General features: G+C 39.7%; 1 protein-coding gene across 1 annotated transcript; it reads left to right on the top strand.

The window, feature by feature from the left end:
• The first annotated feature begins 9,530 nt into the window (after positions 1-9,530).
• Positions 9,531-12,843, top strand: LOC124868815 (lysozyme C, milk isozyme). Its single transcript, XM_047366416.1, has 5 exons — positions 9,531-9,721; positions 10,765-11,040; positions 11,226-11,289; positions 12,525-12,569; positions 12,691-12,843. Exons 1-5 carry the CDS (start codon positions 9,556-9,558, stop codon positions 12,749-12,751), a joined length of 612 nt encoding a protein of 203 aa, XP_047222372.1. The 5' UTR covers positions 9,531-9,555; the 3' UTR covers positions 12,752-12,843.
• Positions 12,844-19,840: the final 6,997 nt, after the last annotated feature.

Genomic DNA, 19,840 nt, shown 5'->3' with positions numbered 1-19,840 from the left:
TTTATTTTTTAAATATGTCAGAATTGGTCCTTCATAAATATGCATAATTCCACTCAAAATAAAATAAATCCGTTGAGGAGAAGAAATGAAAATAAATAAGCTGCAATAACCTCAGTTCACTTGATTTGTCTTGACCATGTCAGATGGTATAGCGCATAAATGTCAAACTTCAGATAAACAACATAACAACCACTGATATAACAGCAATTATCTGTAAATAAAAAAAAAACATGTTTTTGAACACTCCAAGTCCATGTCAAACTTTAGTATTTTCTATTATTTTTATTAGGGCCAACTCAAAAACGTAAGTAACTAATATCTGGGTAAAAATCTATGTCTGCATTTGAGTCACTCTCTAAAATAATGATGTTTGTCTCTATTACAGCGTTTATCACACAATATATAATTCCTATCATTCCGATGTATTCCTCTGTATTTTCAACTAACCTTTGGAATTCTTCAGCTGGATAACCTAAAATCAATAATAGCCCTGGATTTCTGTATGAGCTGGTCTTTAAGTCTTTTCACATTTCTGATCAAGTAAGAAAAAACACATTTTATCTAGTATTTACTTAAACTGTCAAAGGTGAAATAAGTTCCACATGTAATACAAATCAAATAAGATATCATACATTCTGCCACTTTTTTACACTAATCATAAGCCTCACCCATAACCTCTCTCTTTTTTACAGAAATAGACAATGGACATTTTCCAAGTTCTCCATTACATGTTAACAATTTAACCTTTGAAATATACTTCTAGAATTTTAATTGAAATATTTCCAGAACTGAGCTGCACAGTGGCACAGTTGGTAGCACTGTTGCCCTGCAGCAAGAAGGTCCTGGGTTCAACTCCCGGCTTGGGGTCTTTCTGCATGGAGTTTGCACTTTCTCCCTGTGCATCGGGGTTCTCACTGGGTACTTCGGCTTCCTACCACATCCAAAGACATGCGTGTTAGGTTGGTCTCTCCAAATTGCCCTTAGGTGTGTGAATAAGTGTGTGCATGGTTGTTTGTGTGTTGCCCTGCGATGGATTGGCAACCTGTCCAGGGTGTACCCCGCCTCCTGCCCATAGACTGCTGGAGAAATTGACTGACTGTTTCCAGAATTACATAACTTGGGCTCTCCATACAATGTAAAACATCCATCCATCTTTCTTTAAATGCTTTTCTTTACATGTGAAAATAGTAACGTTAGTTTTATCACCATTAATTTCTAGTTTCTATTTTTCACAGAAAACCACCCACACAGGGGTGGTTTTCTGCTGCGCCAAGCCACCTTTTTTGTTAAATCCAGGACTATTGTTTCACCTGCATACAACAAAAACCTGAGGTTCATATGGCTTTCAGTTTCCATGTTCTCCAACTGAATCAAGTTCAATTCACTGAACAATAAGCTCACCTAAACCAATGTAGTGGGAAAATAAAAGTGGTGAGAATTTCTCACATTGTCTTACACACACAGGAGTCAGAAAAAAAATCTGACTGACAACCATTAGCATGCTGGTGTGGATTTTCAGTCATACAGGACATGACAACCCTAACTGAAATTCTGTGATCGTTCTGACTACAACTTAAGAGCCTGTTACCTTCAACTATGTCGAGAACTGAAGAAGCCTTTTGGATGAGAAGCGAAACATGTTCAAGACATAAGAGAAGAAGTCAAGTTGCCTTCTACTTAAGTGCTTGGGAAAACCATTAACAAAACCAAAAACTGTAAATTTTTTATATTTTCATATAATATATATATATGTATATATATATTTAATAATATTAGTTAATGTAGTTATTACAACCTCTAGATGAAACGTATAAATTTGCCGTTATAAATTTGTACAATCTGTCTTATTGACCAGTCGTTGAGTGGTGGTTGAGCAGACCCAAGCGTGTAGTAAGGGTCTGCTGGGCATGCTTGTTGTAGCCCTCTGTCGGGGATGTTGTCATGCCACAGAGCTGCGTGCAGGCTGGTTTTTATGTTGTGCTGGGGTTTTTCTCACCTTTTCTCTGCAGGGTTGTGACAGGCAGGTGCAGCTCCACAGCTGGGGTGCATCAAGTCTAATCAGAGCGGAGCGTTTCTCTGTTTTAATCCTAGGTCTTGCCTGATATTGTGCTCCTATCCTTTCAGAAAATGGTTACAAGATCCGAGGCCGGGTTTTTCCCCTGAGGCTCCAAGTCCTTCTCCCTGGTTGGTTGGAAACACTTTGCTGTACTAATCCAGCCATGAGTCTCCTTCCTGTTCCTGGAACCTACCTCCAAAAGGAAGTTGTGAACATTTTCTCTCAATTACCTACTTCAAGCTCACCTTCCTGTCCACACCTCCACTTGGGAAAAAAAACAAAGAGAGATTCAGCAGAGCTCATCAAAAACATCTCGTCAATCTCAGCTTCTGTGGTTTAACGTACCTCCTCCTGGGAATCAACCTCCTACCGCAACAGTAAGACTCCATACTTTTCACGGAACCACATCTCCTTTAACCATACAAATATTAATCACTTACCTCTTCTCAGTGCACAGACCGACCACAACTAGGCATCCTGACAGTCCACCTGCTTCTGCCTTTTTTAATCACTACTCCATCACTGTAATTGTTTCCAGCACTAGAGTCGATTTAACCACCATGACAAAACAATCTGGCCAACCCGACTCTGCAGCACAATTACGGATGGCACTTTCTTAGCACAGAATTTTACTCGGCCAGCAGGAGCTCCTCCTTCAGTCTTTAAACCTACAACAAGCCACCACCTTGCAAGCCCTCACTCATCAATTACAAGATCTTAGACCCATGCTTCTTCCACTAACCCATCTGTTTTCCCTTCAGCCAGTTATGCTGAGGTGGCAACCCCTGTTCATAAGGTCGCCTCCCCCACTCCAGAACCATTTTCCTGGGAGCTCGATATGTGTCATGGGTTCTCCATGTGCTCAGGTCTTCTGACATTCACCTCATTCTTTCCCCGATGACTTCAGTAAGGTCTCTTACATCGAGGGCTTACTAAGAGGAAAAGCATTAAGTTATAATTGATGAGACCACTATTCCTTTTTTCTTCCAGTTTCTGGAAGAAATCAAATTAACTTTCTCTTGTAAACACAATGAGAAGGAGACTGCCAAAAAATATACTCTAAAACAAGGCAACAAATATATTGCAGAAATGGCTATCGAATTCCACGCGTTAGCAGCAGAGTCAGACAGGAACCCACCAGCTGTCATATTGGGTTCTATACCAGAATACTCTAGAGTAGCCCAATGGAGAGACAGGAAAGGTTTAAACAAGTTTATTAAAATAGTGTTTCTGGGAAGTGTCAGGGATCGGCTCACTAGGAGAGAGAGAACGGTTACTATAAGGCAGATGGTTCTGAATGTGGAAGGTAAGAATTCCAGGAGTACTTGTGGATGAGTGTGTTGGTTCTGGGGAGAAGTGAGCAAGCCACACTGAGGCTGACAGGCAAGCGTGCTGTGTGAGCGGGTTCTTCCAGGTGGTGAGTGGCATTGGAGGGTGGACAGGCAGGGCAGGTGAAGCGATCTTACAATCTGATTTTGTGGATCCTGAGTGGTCCTCGGGCTGAGGTAAATTCAGTGAAGTATATATCGTTTGACCGGAGGCTGAACCATGACGGGTTTTCCAGGAAGCTGGTTTGCTGACAGCCAGGGTAAGAACCAGAACCACAATAGGTTTATCCAGAGCAGGGTTTCACTGACAGCAACCTTCAAGGAGGAACAGAGCTGGGATTAGCAAAAGGCAAGTAAGCACAAAGGCAAACACAGAGCAGGGTTTGTTGGTCTGATTACCACTCAGCAGAGTAAACAATCCGCCTCAGGGGACTCAGCTGCTTAAGACGTTCCTCGGTGATTGCTCCTAATGCAGTTCAGCTATGCGGCTGCACCTGCCTGTCGCACCCTAGTGGAGGAACAGAGATACAACACTCACACAGCACATCAATCCTGTACTCAGCTCCGTGGCCTGACACCAGCTCTTAAAGGTCAATTCCTTACTGTATTCCTTACTGAAAAGTTAAAGGATGAACTAGCCTGTCGTGATGAACCTGACACGTTAGACACTCTTATCAGTCTTTCCATGTGTATCGATAACCGAAAATGAAACCAAAGAAAAGAGAACCCTAAACCAACCTGTACCAAGGCATAATGTTTCTGAACCAATTGTGACATCAGCAAGTAGGGATTCTCTAACCTCTGGCTCCTGCTGCCAGACTGAACCCTTGCAGCTGAGGAGAACTCGCTTGTCCCCAGAAGAAACACAAAGGCGTTTAACCGCCAGGCAATGTCTTTACTAGAGAGAATCTGGTCATTACCGTCTCTATTGCCCAATCTGTCCAAAAACCTAGCCCACCAGCAATTCAGGGTGTCCTGGCAGGCACTGTTCGCCAATCCGAATACCCCCGCTTCCGGCTTCATTCTACAATCATCTAACTTTTTGTGTCATCTAGGTTCCAGTCGCACCATAGCCTCCCTCTGTCGCTACTTCTGGTGGCCCTCCGTCAGTAAAGCCATGGTGGAATACATTTCTGCAAGGTTCCATATACACACAAAATAAGAGCTCTTACAGACCCCCGGCAGGCCTTCTATAACCACTTCCTATTCCCAGTCACCCTTGGTCCCACATAGCTTTAGACTTTGTCACTGGTTAACCTCCTTCCACAAATAAAACTGTCATTCTCACCATTATCGATCAATTTTGTAAGGCCTGTGATCTCATTTCCCTCTCTCAAGCTTCCATCAGCTGCAGGAACAGCTCAACTTCTCATCAACCACAGTTTCAGAATCCATGGAATCCCTGCTGAAAGAGTTTCTGACAATGGACCTTAGTTTGTCTGCCAAATGTGGAGGGATTTTGGTTCTGCTCCAGGAGCCAAGCCTCAACTCTCCTCAGGTTTTCACCTCAAAGCTAACGGCCAATGAGAACAACTCAGCCAAGAAATGGAAAAAACCCTCCAATGCCTTTGGACCAACAACCCAACATCCTGGAGCCACTACCTCATCTGGGCAAAGTGTGCTTACAACTCCCGCTTCTGGTCTATCTCCCTTTGAAGTTTCATTCAGATACCAACTTTCACTCCTTCTCTCATCCTTCCCTGAATCAGCTCTTCCATCTGTGTGGTTTCCTCCAGAAACTTCCCACTCAAAACTTACTCCAGAAAACTTGCACCCAGATTCCTCAGTCCCTTCAAAATACACTTGACCATCAGTATTTCAATAATTTCCCTCAGGCTGCCATCTCACCTTCATGTTCACCCCACTTTCCATGTCTCCCACATTAAACCAGTCCTCTCCAGCTCGGCAGGAGGCACCGCATGTTCCTCTTGCTACTGCCACATGGCTTCTGCTGGTGCGGCGGGGACTGGGGGTGTGGGGATGGCCTGACGGGATCTAGGCCTGGTGGGGGGCAGCCCCCGTTGGTAGGGTGTTGTTTGTGTGGGTCCACTGGCCACACCCCAGAGTGGTGGGCTCCCTTCTGGTGGCCTATGGCTCCTGGGGGTGTTGGCCTGGTGGTGCACCGCAGGGGCTGCGCTGGGCTCTGGTGGGCATCCCTCTTGACCTCTCAGGGGCTGGCTCAACAGGATGGATGGAATGTGCCCTTCCTACCTTGGTCCCTCTTAGTTCTGGCTGCTGCAGTGAGCTGGTGAGGGTTGGGGATGGGGCTCGGTGCAATGTGTCTCACTCTGTGCCTATCTTCCCTGGGGGTGCTGGGGGTTCCCTTCGGTGCTATTCGTTGCAGGCCTTCTACCATTGTAGCCACACTTACAACTGTGCATCTCCAGGTGACAAACTTGCTCAAATACACCCACTTACCACAGACACACTTATTTCTACACATGCGCTCACCCACACACATACTTGTATGCACCCGCCAACACATAAATAACCCAGTTGGCTAAATATCATACAAACACAGGTTACTGTTATATTAATGTGGCCTGTCTACTTTGATGCTTGATCAAATTAATTTAATAAAGTCATTAACACCATTAGGATACCGTCTTGAGATATCCTTTTTGTAGAGTAAAACTGCTCTGGAACATATATGCAACCATCTTCTAATCCATCTGCAACAAATAAAGTATAGGTAATTCCAACTGTTTCAAATGTTTCATCCTGAAAATAACTTGTTTAATCTCTTTCTCCATGAATGTGCTACTAAGTTGGGTAGGATCAACTACTGTATGGACTAATTTGTCTCTTTTAAACTCGATGCTGTATTTGTAGAGTCAACATCTGATAGCTCTTTAAAACAATCTAAAAATATTACTGGAATATTTTTCTTATTTGTCTGTCCATCACTGAGCATTTCCCAATAAGCTTTTGTTTTTTGTGTTTTTAGATTACATAGATAAAATGAGCAACACTAATCTTTTTAATGATTAATTCTTTCACATTTGGAGTTTTGACGAAAATTCAAACTGAAAGACTCGCCTCCACCCCGCGGCCGTCCTATGACTCCACCGTCCGTCTCTCCTCCATCCAATCAGTGTCAGATCCGCATGTGTCTTCAATCAATCATCCTCCAAGGCTTCGCTTTTAAGGACCTCCAGTCATGGATTCCCCGCTCATCAGCTGAGCTTCGACTCTCCTCCGCCCCACCTCCACCATCTCTCTTCCATACTTCTTCTGGCTCCCTTACCTTCTTAGGCATTCACTCCCCCACCAGTATCGGATCCCAAAGGGGGGAAGACTCATCTAATTCTAAGCCTAAGACATTCATTCGAGCTCATGTCATTCTCAGCATTCATGTCTTCTTTCAGGGTCCGAGCGCCAAAGATATTAACTTTTATCAATAAACTTCTCTAATCGCCATCTTTGTGCTTTGAGTCTTTTCAGGTTGAACTATCCGTTTCTGCACTTTTTAAAGTGAGATTTTTTTTTTTTTCTTCACTTTTCTGTAAAGCACATCGTATGTTTGGTCTGTCTGTAAAATCTGCCTAGCTTTAAAATCTTCCTAACATCAAGGAACATTCTACATAGGTAAACACACCATTAGACAAATGCTTAGTTTTATTCACATTTTAATTCAGTTTTTAAATTTATTTATTTTTGGGTTCACATCTAACATCAATTATAGCGAATCTAATGAATCTGAAATAAAACTGTTTTTCTGTCATGAGTCCCAGATTTGTACCTACCTACCTACCTACCTCCCTACCTACCTAGCTGGTAGTATATTATGGTTGGAAACTAAGGTATTTGCCAAGGTGACTAATTCATTTGAGTAAAATGGAAACATTTTCAAATTGTTTAAAGACACTGTATGCCAACCTTCAGCTGTACTGGGTTTAAAGCAGAGTTTAGGTTCAGTATAGTATTTTCTCCCACACAATAATTTTTCTTCCTCTACTCTCCTAACCGCTCTGATAGAGGTCTAAAATACTGCCAAGGTAGGCATTTTGAAAACATGGGATTAAAGTAACAGAAACACTTCTCCAACCAAAATGACTGCTCTTCTTTTTATCATGCTGCGTTGTTGCTGCTGCTTTTGTTCTACTTTTGTCAGGTTTAACAGGATAGCTGCACTCAGTGTGTTCTTACATTTAGTACATTCTGTTCTCCTTTAATACATTATAATTACATGAAAGATAAACTGTTTAACCTGAGCAGGTTTTCTCTCTTTTCAGTGTGACCAGTCTTGACCAATAAATGTGAAAAGATGGATTTAGGTACACTTCTAGTCTACTGTACATAAAAAACTATTTATGGGCATGCACATGTTTTTAATTTAACTTGAATTAAGTTTGCACAAGCTTGCATTTTGTGCAAACTTTTTTGCATTTTGAATTTTTCTCTAGTCCACACTGAATCGACTTTGTGCATACAAAGTCAAATATATATGATTAAATTGAATTGAATCTTTTTTGTGATAATAAAGGTTGTACAATGTGTTTTAACCTGATACGGCCAAAATCAATTTACTTCTGGTTAGTGAGCATGACTGCCTGCCAGCTGGTAGTTTGTATTCGTCTGTTTAAAGAGCTTTTGTTTGACAGCACTCACTGGACTAACCAAGGCGGAAAACAATGGGAAAGAACAAGGAGCCATTTTTAAACAACTTCACATTATTGTTCAGATGTGTCACCACTTGAAAGCCTGGAAGAAGAGACAAACTGTCACCCTCAATTAAATGTTGGTAGTTAGTTAGTTAGTTAGGATGTTCAGGAACAACCCAGGAACCTTCAAGGAGCAGGTAACTGCTGAAACACCATTAACACTGTCCACAGTGACAGAGGCCTGACCAAGAAGAAGCATCAACTGGAATGTGCAGCTTCAGAAGCTAAACGTTTGGGTGAAACATATGGTACTTAGTGCAGTAAACAGTAGTGCATCATTTTGAATGTCAGTAATGTAGGGCTGCATATTGTTAGCACTGTTGCCTTGCAGCAAGAGTGTCCTAAATTTTACTAAGTGATTAACACTAGCTGGTTAACCCAGAAAACTGCACATACTCTAAACAAAGCTGTTACTGTTCAGAAGGTTTCAGCCATCATGTGTGGAAAAATGACCACTGCATGCAAACTCTCACTGATTTTGTTACTCAAATATAACTTGCAGGTGTCATACCTGCTTGTGTTTTTGTAATATTACCTGGTCTTGTCCTTTGTTTTCTGTCTCCCTGCACCCCAAGCCCACACCTGTTCTGTGTTTTCCACTGATTGTCTGGTCACGTTTGTCATTGGTTCCCTCTGCTGTTCAGTTTTGTATTTAAGCCCGATTGTTCCCGTTGTTCCCCGCTGGTTCCTTATGTGAGTTTATGTGCGATCTCCTGTGTTTGCTACCCTGTCTGTGTCCTGCCATGGATAATAAAGACTCATCTTACCTGAAAACATTGAGCTTCAGGAGTTCTTCCCTGCATTTTGGTCCATCAAAAACCCACTTTATGACAGCAGGAAAAATGTTCATATATAAAAATACATAACATTACCAATAAACCTGCATGGATTCATTTTTTTTGCAGTACAGCTGTGTTAACATATGACCACCCCCTGCTGGTTTGTGTTTACAGCACATAATGCTGTTTGAGGTTAATTATTATCTCTCAGTGTAACTTTCTGTGCAATAAAACCTTTACCACAATACCTAATTTTTCTTTTAGATTCCTGGGGCACAGTGTGATCAGGAATTAATTATGCTGTTTTTTGTTGTTTTTGCTTTTGTTCTTCCTTTGGAAGCAGTTTTAACCTGATAGCTGTGGTAAGGATGTTCTTTCAGTCAGTAAGCTCTATTTTCGCGGAAAGCATAGATGCCTTATGGTGACGTGGGAAGATAAATCGTTTCATCTTACCAGGTTTACAGTCTCCTTTCAGCTGGAACAGATGTGACCTATAAATGAGAAAAGATAATTTCAGGTGAATGTATCAGTTTCCTCGCTGAGCCCCTTCGGTAATCTAAAACTCAGTTTAGCTGTGAGATTTTACATCAGCATTGAGAGCTTAGGGAGTGGCCTTTATTCAGGAGGACAATAGATGTCCCGTGATTCTTTGCTGCGAATGATGCTAACAGCACATATAAGCATTGTGTAACACAGTCTCAGAGTCAGAAAAGATAGTTGCTGTCAAGATGAAGGTACTTGTGCTTTTTGCTTTTGCTGTGCTGGGCTGCAGCCTGGCTGGAGCTCGACTTGTGTCCAAATGTGAGCTGAAGCAGCACCTTGCGGTGGTTTTCAACTCCCTGCCGGACAACATAAAGCAATCAGGACTGAGTGGAGACAGATTCTTGGCCAAGGGTTGGTACCAAATGTTCCTTCTAGATAAGAAACACGTGAGATTAATATTTGTTGTTTTATTAACAACAATAAATCATTACTTCTAAGCTGATTTTTTTTATATATAGATTTTTAACATTTTGTGATGGTAACTAAGATTTTCTTAGACACCTTCAGCTTCAAGATCACTACTTTCACAAACCCTTGGAAGACACTGTGGTTAAATCATGTTTCTCAGTTCGTGATGAGCTGGTCACGACCACTTCTGCTCAGACAGGCAGGACTTTATTTTGAAGGGAAAACCAATATTAAAAAGCAGCAGCATCTGACTGTATTTGGATGTTATGGAGGACTGCAACCCTGAGACAACTAACCTTCCCATCACTAGTCTCAGTGAGAAATTCAACAAAACAAAATGAAATAGTCAGAATTAGAAGTGTTTCTCTTCATTAGAACCTGAGATGGAAGAAGCCATGACTGGTAACTAACCCAGTCTCACTCTTTAATACTGTTTATAGGTGTGGGCGATTATCGTATTATTAATTGTTATTGGGAAAAATTACTCATCATGACAAGAATTTGAATTTATGGTGACAACAATAAATTCCACTTCATGGTGTTGGAAAATCCCAAAGACTGACATTATTGTCAGAATTGTTAGTTTTAATATTTTTGTCACTGTTCATATCATAACAGTTATACCTAAAAGAGACCTCAAAGAAGTTGTAAATACTTTTTTTATCATAACTTGATAACATTTTAAGTCCATATCGCCCACCCCGAAATGTTTGACTTTGTTATGTCTTAGCAACTGCTAAAATTGAACTGACACTTTGGGAAAATAGTCCGCCTGGTAACAACTGAGTAACCCATTGTACAAGACTGATAACTAGTTAAAACCAATGTCCAAATTACCCTTTTTGTCAGCAGTGCAATGAGCTGTATACATTTTCTTAATGGTTGGTATCTTTTGTTGAAAAATGATTTAGGAAAACTCCACATGAACAAATGATGAAAAGACCTCAGTCATAGACTGATTATTGATTCCATTTTGCACTTTTCAGTGGTCTGTCATGTGGAGCAGCTTTCAGGCTTTAACACCAGTGCTGTGACTCAGCTGGGAAAACAGAGTCAGGAGTCGAGTGAGAGTGGATCTGCATCTAATGAGGGGGGCAAGAGCACGCCCCCTAATCGCAAACAACGGTCCCCGCAAAAACAGGGGGGAATAAGCAAGAAGGACGATAAAGATACGACTCTTTACGGCCTTTTCCAACTCCCAGAAGGCCTGGTTTGCAGCGACAACATCACATTACCCAATCTGTGTGGCATCAGTTGCAACAGTAAGCATTTTTTTTAAGTTGCTAATTGTTTAACTATCAGTGTTACATTTAATATATGCATGCCATGAGGAGTGTCACATTTTTTTTTTACTGTTTTTAAGTTTTTTTGCTTCATGTTTGTAAGTTTCAAGCCAAGCTTGTTCTACCATCTTAAACCAGAAAATACTGTTTTGCTTATTTATTAGAACTAACTGATGATGATATTTCTGATGACATCAGCTGTGTGGTGAAGCTCCTCACTGATATTGTGTAAGTTTTTTATTTCACTTTTGGTTTTACATTCTGGATGTTGTAGCAAAGTGGGACATCAATGTCCTGTTGGTAACGGGCATGTCATTTACTATTCTCAATTATTTGTAACTAATACTACTGTGTTTTTTTCTTTAACAGCATGATATCTGAAAGGGAAATTTTATTTCTGCCTCAGTTCAATCTGATGATTACATGGGAATTGGGGTTGCTGTGGTGGGGGGCTGTTCTTTCAAGTGTTTGCCCCCTTATGGATTTCTTCCGTTTTTTGATTTTTTGTCACACCTAAATGTTTCAGATCATCAAACAAGTTAAGTCTTGGATAAAGATAACCTGAATAAACATAAAATGTTATTTTAAAATAATCATTTAATTTATTACAAAAAAAGCTATACAAACCAATCTGTTTCTGGATTTAAGTCTAGACTTTGACTAGGCTACTCTAAAACTTGTCGATTTGCATCGGATCAATGTGCTGTAGCAATACACAAGTCAGCTTGAGCTTAAGGTCACAAACTGATGATTCTCTTTAAGGAATTTCAGATAGGGAGCAAAATTCATGGTTCCATCAATTATAGCTAATCATCCAGGTCTGGAAGAAGCAAAGCAGCCCCACTACCACCACCATGTTTGACTGTGAGTTTAACATTTTTTTAAATGAAATGTTACCTTAGTTTTAGATCAGTTGTAAGAGGAAACACAAAAATGTCCACTTTTGTCTCGTTAGTCCACAGAGTGTTTCCCCAAAAGTCTTGGGGATCATCAATATTATTTTTTGGCCATTGTGAGACGGGCCTTTGTCTTCATTTTAGTAAGCAGTGGTCTTGGCTTTAATATTTTCCTCTGGATGACCTCTTTGCCTAGTCTCTCTCTTAATGTTCAATCATGACCACGGACTTTACCTGAAGGAAATGTTCTGTTTTCTTTATCAATGCATAATCAATCTTGCTGTGGTTCACTGGATTCCCAAAGCTCTAGATTTTGTAACCAGGCTCTTTTGGGTAGCTTTTGCCCTTTAATGAATCTATCATTTGAAAACTGAATTTTATATTACTCAGGTTAATATTATCCAGTATTAATATTTGTTTGATGTAAAACATTCGAATGTGGCAAAAAAGAAATGTGTAGGGGTGGGGAACACTTTTTCAGAGCACTGTACCTTGCTTAACTGAAACAAGACAATGAAAAATGATTGCAAACAGACAAACCTCTTTTTTTTTTACTTTCCTAAACAGCAAAAATGGCTTTATGACGGAGAACTCAAAGAAGGTTTGGAATGTGTAAGTTCTAGTTTTTACTTTTCTTAGATATTTAGATGTTGTTTTCAATAAGTTGACACTTTAGTTAACAAATGATATGTCCTGACATTGAGTGACGCAGATTCTCTCTGTTTGTTTACAGTGTCAAGCAACTCATAGACGACAAGTGCAAGAATCTTAATCAGTACTTCGGTGAATGCTGAAAACGTTGTATCATCTTTAAATCTCAATAGAATGATCAGTCTTCTTTCATCACACTGCTCAGAAATATAAATAAATAAAACTATGCAGCATGTGCCATGTGTTGTTGTGTTTAGAAGAAGAAAATTCATGTTTCCGATCACTTTTGCAAAGTGATAACAAATACTTTAGGGTAATTATGGACAAGATATAATGTAACTTTTGGATGGGTGAAAGCATGGGCCTTTTTTACCCAAAAAAGTTGATTTTAGCAGATACATACAAATCACTTTTTCCTGCTTAATTGGGAATATTCAATCAACTCTTTCACATTTTTTTACTACAGTCTTATAATCTCACACAGCAAAATGTGAAAGAAATTCCACCTTTAATTTACTTATATTCAGCATGCAGTAATAGATTACCAGATGATGGTTACTGGACTCTGGTTGACCTAAAACATTAAAGAAGACATTTTAAAAATGTTTGTTACAGCACATTCTTTCTTCCAGACTTCAGTAAAAAAAGGAACTTTTTTAGTTTGCTGCTCACATACAGTTAGTTGTATGAATAATGTTGAATGTGATACCGTCACAACCTAAATTTATTTATGGTACAATTGTATAAAAACTATATTATTTGTGTTTTTGCTGTCAAAACGGTTCTTAAATAATTACAAATTGTAAATTATGAATATAGCACAAAGAAACAATAAATATAAATGTAGGCATTTGGTTTGCAAATAGTAAGATGAAGCATATTTGGGGTCTCACAGCTAGGTGGTGCTACAAAGCTTCCAGTACTATCATTGGTATGTTGTGAATTATGCATAAGTAGGCATCATAGTTACACATAAGCCACCCTGAATGGTTTAACGTCTACTCCAGGTTATTTAGAAACAGTTTTCTGAACTGCATAAATCCACGTTTTAGTCTGCTTTGAGGTTCTTGGATGACCCAATAACACAGCATTTAGGTACATTCTGTATGACCACTGTCATACAGATTCAGACACTTTCATTAGTTCCAATTGGTAAAACATTTGCAGCCTTTTAGGCCATACATTGACCTCTAGTATGTATCCTCAAAGTAAAAAACAACATATAATAGAAAAAAGTTTAGTATTTAGCTCCAATAATCTTATAGCAAATATTCACTATACTACTAATATTACAGGCAGTTTTTCATCTTCAACGACAACCTGTTGACTGGCAAAGAAAAAGTAAACAGCTTTCAATAAAAGATCAATCTCAAAAAGGACCACAAATATAATTGTAGACACAAATGGTGGGTCTCTGCTATAAATAAAACCTCTGTTGACCCTCCTTGAAATTCAGATTTGGGTTTGGGGTCATCTGATAAACTGTCTGTGGGCCCTAGACACAAAAATAACAGTCTGGTTTTCATCTGTCCATTGCTTTATTTCTGTTTAGACCAGGATCAAACTTTGCAGGCGCTTGCGAATCCTTTAAGACAAGTTGGCTTTTCTCTGATCCATTTTAATCTTAGTTTTTCATTTTCCTTTAAGCCTTCCTGGTTTTGGTTTTCATTACAAAGCATTTAAGATCATTTTAGGTTAGCAACCTATCATTTCTGCCCTTCTTCATGTTATACCTTCTCCAATCAACTTTAATTTCAGCATGTTTTTCTCTCAACACATGAAAGTCTCTCTTTTTCCATTGAATTTAGGTATTACATTTTAAATCCGTTGCCAAACCCATCTTAAAATGTTGAATCTTTCCTGCCGAGGATAACTATAGGTTATTAGCAAATGTAGCAAAAGAAGTATTTGTATGGGTCTATTTCCTGTTTTATGTTGGAGGACAGGCTGGAAAGTTTGTTAAATCATTACATGGCTTATCATTACATAACATCATTACATTAGATTACAAAGACACAAAAAAAGGGTCTATTCTAATCTTATTTTTAATATTTCGTCTCTGAAAGGAAAGTAAGTCTGCCATATAGAGAATATGTACCTTTGATAATAAGATGATTGGTGTTAATAATCAAGAGGACAGATCACCTGATTAATATCATGTGGAAGGACCAATTACAATAGTGTGTTTGCCCATTGTTCAGGAGAAAAGACTAGCAATGATCTTAGCATTCTGACAGTCTGTATGTCAGCTGAAGCCTGGCTGTCAAAAATCTCATATGGGAGATGATTACTTTAAAGTACTTTAAAGTACTTTAAAGTACTGGTACATTGCACACAGTGGATAAAGTAATGGTGGAGGAAGAGGACTACCTTTAAACTTTTAAACCTTTCAAGTGTGTGTCTGGTGTAGAATTCATTAAGCTGTTGAATATTTTGGTGATGCTGTAGTTCTGCATTTTAGCTTGATTTATGTTACATAATCAATATCATGTGTTATTGTTTATATGAGGATTTATTTGCCTGTAGTGAAACTTAGTATAAAGGAATTTAATTCCAAGTGTTTACAGTTACTGTACTGTCACGTGTGGACTGATAACAAAAATTATTTCTGTTCCCATATCCTCGGTTTTTATTTCCCACCCAAACAAACAGATCACTGCAGAGATTTCTATATGTTTATTATTCATTAAGTATATGTGAAGATTGCCTATTGAACATTTCTTTATTCCTTTGAGATCAGAGTGCTGAAAATGTCAAAAACACATTGAGAGGTTCCTGTTGATCTCTTTTGGGTCAGCATCGCTTCCTTGTCTGTTGTTTCCATTTGCTGTTAGGCAATGAATTTTTCTGACCAGTTTTTCTGTTACAGAAAAAAATATACTTTTAATATTGAACATGCAATCGTAAATTAAACAGCTCTAAAACTAAAATCAGGAGGCAACATACTCTTCAGAGCTTTAGTGGTTGATCACACACACTGAGTACATTTTACAGACCATCAGGTTATAAACCTGTAGTTATATAGTTTTTTTTTATATTGGAGTAAAGTGCATATTACACACACTGCCTGTTATGTTTGAGCTCAGGGCACAGCATGGCCTCCAGATCTTCTATCTTTATTGACTCTATGTCTTGGGAGCTGGACAGGCTGGCAGCTCGGGTGATTTTGGTGAGCGTTTCCACATGTGGGGGAGGGAGATAAACCATGATGAAGACTCCATCTGATCCGTCAGAGCTGGTGCTGGTGTGGCGCTCAACGTTTCTGGTCAGTGAGGCAAGAAACTCTTCATTACCATCTGCAACCTGGGTATCCAGGGCGATTATGTTGGCCAGGCTAAGTTTACGGCGGAAACAACGTTGATAGATCAGACCAACCAAGAGAACCAGCAGGAAGATGGTGACGATAGGGAGACCAATGTAGAGTGCCAGCTCTAAACGTCTGTCCTCTTCTAACGTCACGTCAGGCCAGTTGTTCTGAAGATCAGCAAGAAAAGATAAGATTTTAAAACACTGCTTTTCTTACACATATACTTCAATTTGCTAATGGCACACCTGATTTTCCCTTCTTCCTATTCTATTCTCATCAGTCAGTCATTTTCTACCGCTTCTTCCATAGTGGGTCGTGGGGAAGCTGGTGCCTAGCAGTCTATGGGCGAGAGGCAGGGTACACCCTGGACAGGTCACCAGTCCATCACACAAACATCCACACACACACTCATTCATACACCTAAGGGCAATTTAGAGAGACCAATTAACCTAACAGGGATGTCTTTGGACGGTGGGAGGAAGCCAGAGTACCTGGTGAGAACCCACGCATGCACGGGGAGAACATGCAAACTCCATGCAGAAAGACCCCTGGCTGGGAATTGAACCCAGGACCTTTTTGCTGCAAGGCAACAGTGCTACCAACTGCGCTACCGTGCAGCCCTATTCTATTATATTATATTCTATTCTATTCTATCCAAAATAATATCTGCAAAGTAACACATATATACAAGCAGTGATTATACAGAAAAGCTGCATAACAGTTTTAATGTTTTTATTGAAAAACATCAGAGCAGAAAATCTTAGTAGACATGAGAAGAGATTTGCGGTTTTATTATACTGCTTAAAGGCTGTATGAGTGTGTTGATTTATAAGGATGAACCTAACCTCAGCCAAATAGAGCTCCTTCTGGGATGCATTAGAGCAGAGAGCTGTGAATCAGGCTTCATTCAGTGTAACCATCTGACCTCACCAGTGCACTTTTAAGAGAAGACAACGCACTCCTAAACCTTGAAGAAAGACTTTCAAGAGTTGTAACTGTGATTGACTCAATAAGTATGCTAGAGAATATGTAGAGAGGGCTAAAGAGTAGGGTGATGGAATAGAGGCATTTTTTGTCTGAAAAAACAGTAAAAACTTAATAGTCTCTAATTAAAATGCAGACATTTACATTCCACTTATATAGCTTTTTTTCTAGAGATATGAAAATATGCAGATAGATAAAATAATCTCTGATGGGGCATCTGTCTGACTATTGATCTATAGGTTATTTCACTTTCCTACAAACTCACTGCTATATGAGAACCTCACCAAACTTTGTGTATGAATGAGTGTGTGTATGGTTGTATGTGTGTTGCCCTGCGATGGACTGGCGACCTGTCCAGGGTGTACTCTGCCTCTCGCCCATAGACTGCTGGAGATAGGCACCAGCTCCCCCGCGACCCACTATGGAATAAGCGGTAGAAAATGACTGACTGACTGACCAAACTTTGCTTCAAAAGATCCAAACTCTCCCTTTAAAGAATTTGAAGTCAATGCAGAATGTTTCATTTCATATTCTTTATTTTTTATGCGTGTCTAATATTAGTAGCCCTAATGCCAAATTGTATTTCTTTGGGTGCTCATCGCTCATATAGAAATGCGCTGTAGGTGGTGAGCCATATCCCTCACATCAAAAATCATTACTGATTATATGTAAGTATTTTGTAGGCTGTTTTTTCCTGTTTTGTTATTTTGGGTTTTTTTTAGACCTAACATGGTGTCCTATTTTATTCAGCACAGCTGACCAAAACGTGTGTTGTTTTCTGTTATTTTAAATTTTTTACAGTCATCCTACCTCTCTATGGAAGTCTTTATGGCCATGTTGTTTCATTTTCAGTGCCATGACCCTAATGAAGGCCTGTTGTGTGGAAACAGAAAAACTGTGCACCCTCTAACTATGTTGCACTGAAATTAAAGGCTTCTGGGGATTTGCCTTAAGCTGCAGAAGAAAGGTTGGATTTTGTCTTGATATAAAGCTGGATCAGCACATATGATAAAAGCTTGATCTGGGTTTGATCCACACATGAGGCTGATCCTGTCCGTTTCCAGCTGGGACGGTAGGCCTACAGCATGTTGTGTAGCTATTTATATCAGTGTCCCTAATTCCCCTTTCCCTTCCAGTAATCACTTATGCTGTCTGGATGACCCAGTGCTCTGCTAGTCATCTCTTAACACTGAAAGATGCTTGAACAACACAGAGCTGCTGAAGATTTCAGATTTTATCAGAGACCCAAAAAGGAAAAGAAAATTAGAGAATGGCGTTTACTACACAGCAAATTCATCAGTGTTAAAATGCTGGTGTTAGGCTTTTTCAGTGTTAAGTGTTGATGTATTGGTGTTGATTTTGGTAGTATCAACTCTCCACTAATGAAACGTAAGAGTGTTGGTGTCAAATCACAGAGTTGACGGTATTTAACACTAATGAGTGACACTTTGAACATCCGGGTACTTGGACAAGTACCCCACGTGAAGGAATTTGTCAGCAGCCATTTTCTCACACTCACATGGCGCACGAGAAGGAGAGACTGGTGAGTAAAATTTCACAAATTAGTCATCGTACCATTGCTACTTTTATTAAAATGTGTTTACGCTGACTCGTTGTTTCTAAATTTGGAGACAGATTAAAATTTATTGGCATTTATAACAAGGTTTCGTCGCCGTTTTTTACTAACTTTAAGCAGACCTGCCTGAACGTTAACGTTTATTTCATGTCATGTTAAGACATTGTGTGTTAACGTTAAACTAAATTCCTCTCTAAAATATAGTTTTGAACAATTTAGGTTAAGTAGCCAATTAATTTTAAATGTTTTTTCTAAACGTCCTCGGTCGTGTAGCGGGTGTTAGGGTTAGGGGTTAGGGTTAGGGGTTAGGGGTTAGGGTTAGGGGTTAGGGTTAATATTTAACACTGTAAGAGTTTATTAGACAACACTGTCACAGTGTTAATAATTTTAAGTCATCCTGTAGTGTTAATATTTAACACTGTAAGAGTTTGTTAAGCATCACTGCCTATTGTTTATAATTTTAACTAATTAAAAAGTGTTAATTTAACACTTTGCCTGTGGTTCCCATATAAACCCTGGGAAAGTGTTCATTTTAACTCTGAGGGTGTTAAATTTGCAATTTCAGATTTGCTGTGTACCCTTCTACTCTGTGTTTTTCTCTGGTTTATGGCAGTCATCGGTCAGGGAAAATCAAGTCAGGCCAGCAGTTTTGGAAACTAGGACAATAATCTGTTTAGATCACGAAAAGAATACAGATTCAACAAATCATACCTGTCCATCCACCATCTAGAGGCTAGTGCCTGTCTCAAGTGGTTATTGGGCAAGAGGCTGGGTACACCCCAGACAGATTGCCAGTCCATCGCAGGGCAACACAGAGCCACACAGGACAAACAACCATGCACACACCCACTCATGCCTAAAGGCAATTTAGAGAGACCAATAAAACCTAGCAGGCATGTTTTTTGACTGTGGGAGAAAGCCAGAGTGCCTGGAGAAAACTCACACATGCACAAGGTGAACATGCAAACTCTATACCAGGGGTGTCCATAAATGGTCCTCGAGGGCTGGTGTCCTGCATGTTTTAGATGTTTCCCTGCTTCAGCACACCTGATTTCTATCTATGGCTGATCACCAGGCTTTTGCTGAATTGCAGTCACCTGAATAAGGTGAAACATCAAAACACTTAGAACACCAGCCCTTGAGGACCGCCTTTGGACCCCCCTGCTCTATACAGAAAGGCCCCAGGTCAGGATTCAAACCCAGGACCTTCTTGCTGCAAGGCTATAGTGCAACCAACTGTTCCACTATTCAGATCCAAATCACAGCTACATGAGGCTTTATTCAAAATACCTAACAAAATATGTTCCCATTTGTTACACTATATTATTAAATCCAATCCATCACTTAATACAAATACAATGTAAA

Source organism: Girardinichthys multiradiatus, chromosome 5 (assembly GCF_021462225.1).
Source record: "Girardinichthys multiradiatus isolate DD_20200921_A chromosome 5, DD_fGirMul_XY1, whole genome shotgun sequence".
Taxonomy (NCBI): Eukaryota; Metazoa; Chordata; class Actinopteri; order Cyprinodontiformes; family Goodeidae; genus Girardinichthys; species Girardinichthys multiradiatus.
This window is presented reverse-complemented; position numbering and strand designations above follow the sequence as displayed.

Bases quoted from the DNA above. Each gene is read 5' to 3' on its own strand.
- LOC124868815 (XM_047366416.1), top strand. From the start codon at position 9,556: ATGAAGGTACTTGTGCTTTTTGCTTTTGCTGTGCTGGGCTGCAGCCTG. The intron at 11,041-11,225 runs GTAAGCATTTTT...CTTATTTATTAG, and splicing joins GTGTGGCATCAGTTGCAACA to AACTAACTGATGATGATATT. The intron at 11,290-12,524 runs GTAAGTTTTTTA...TTTCCTAAACAG, and splicing joins AAGCTCCTCACTGATATTGT to CAAAAATGGCTTTATGACGG.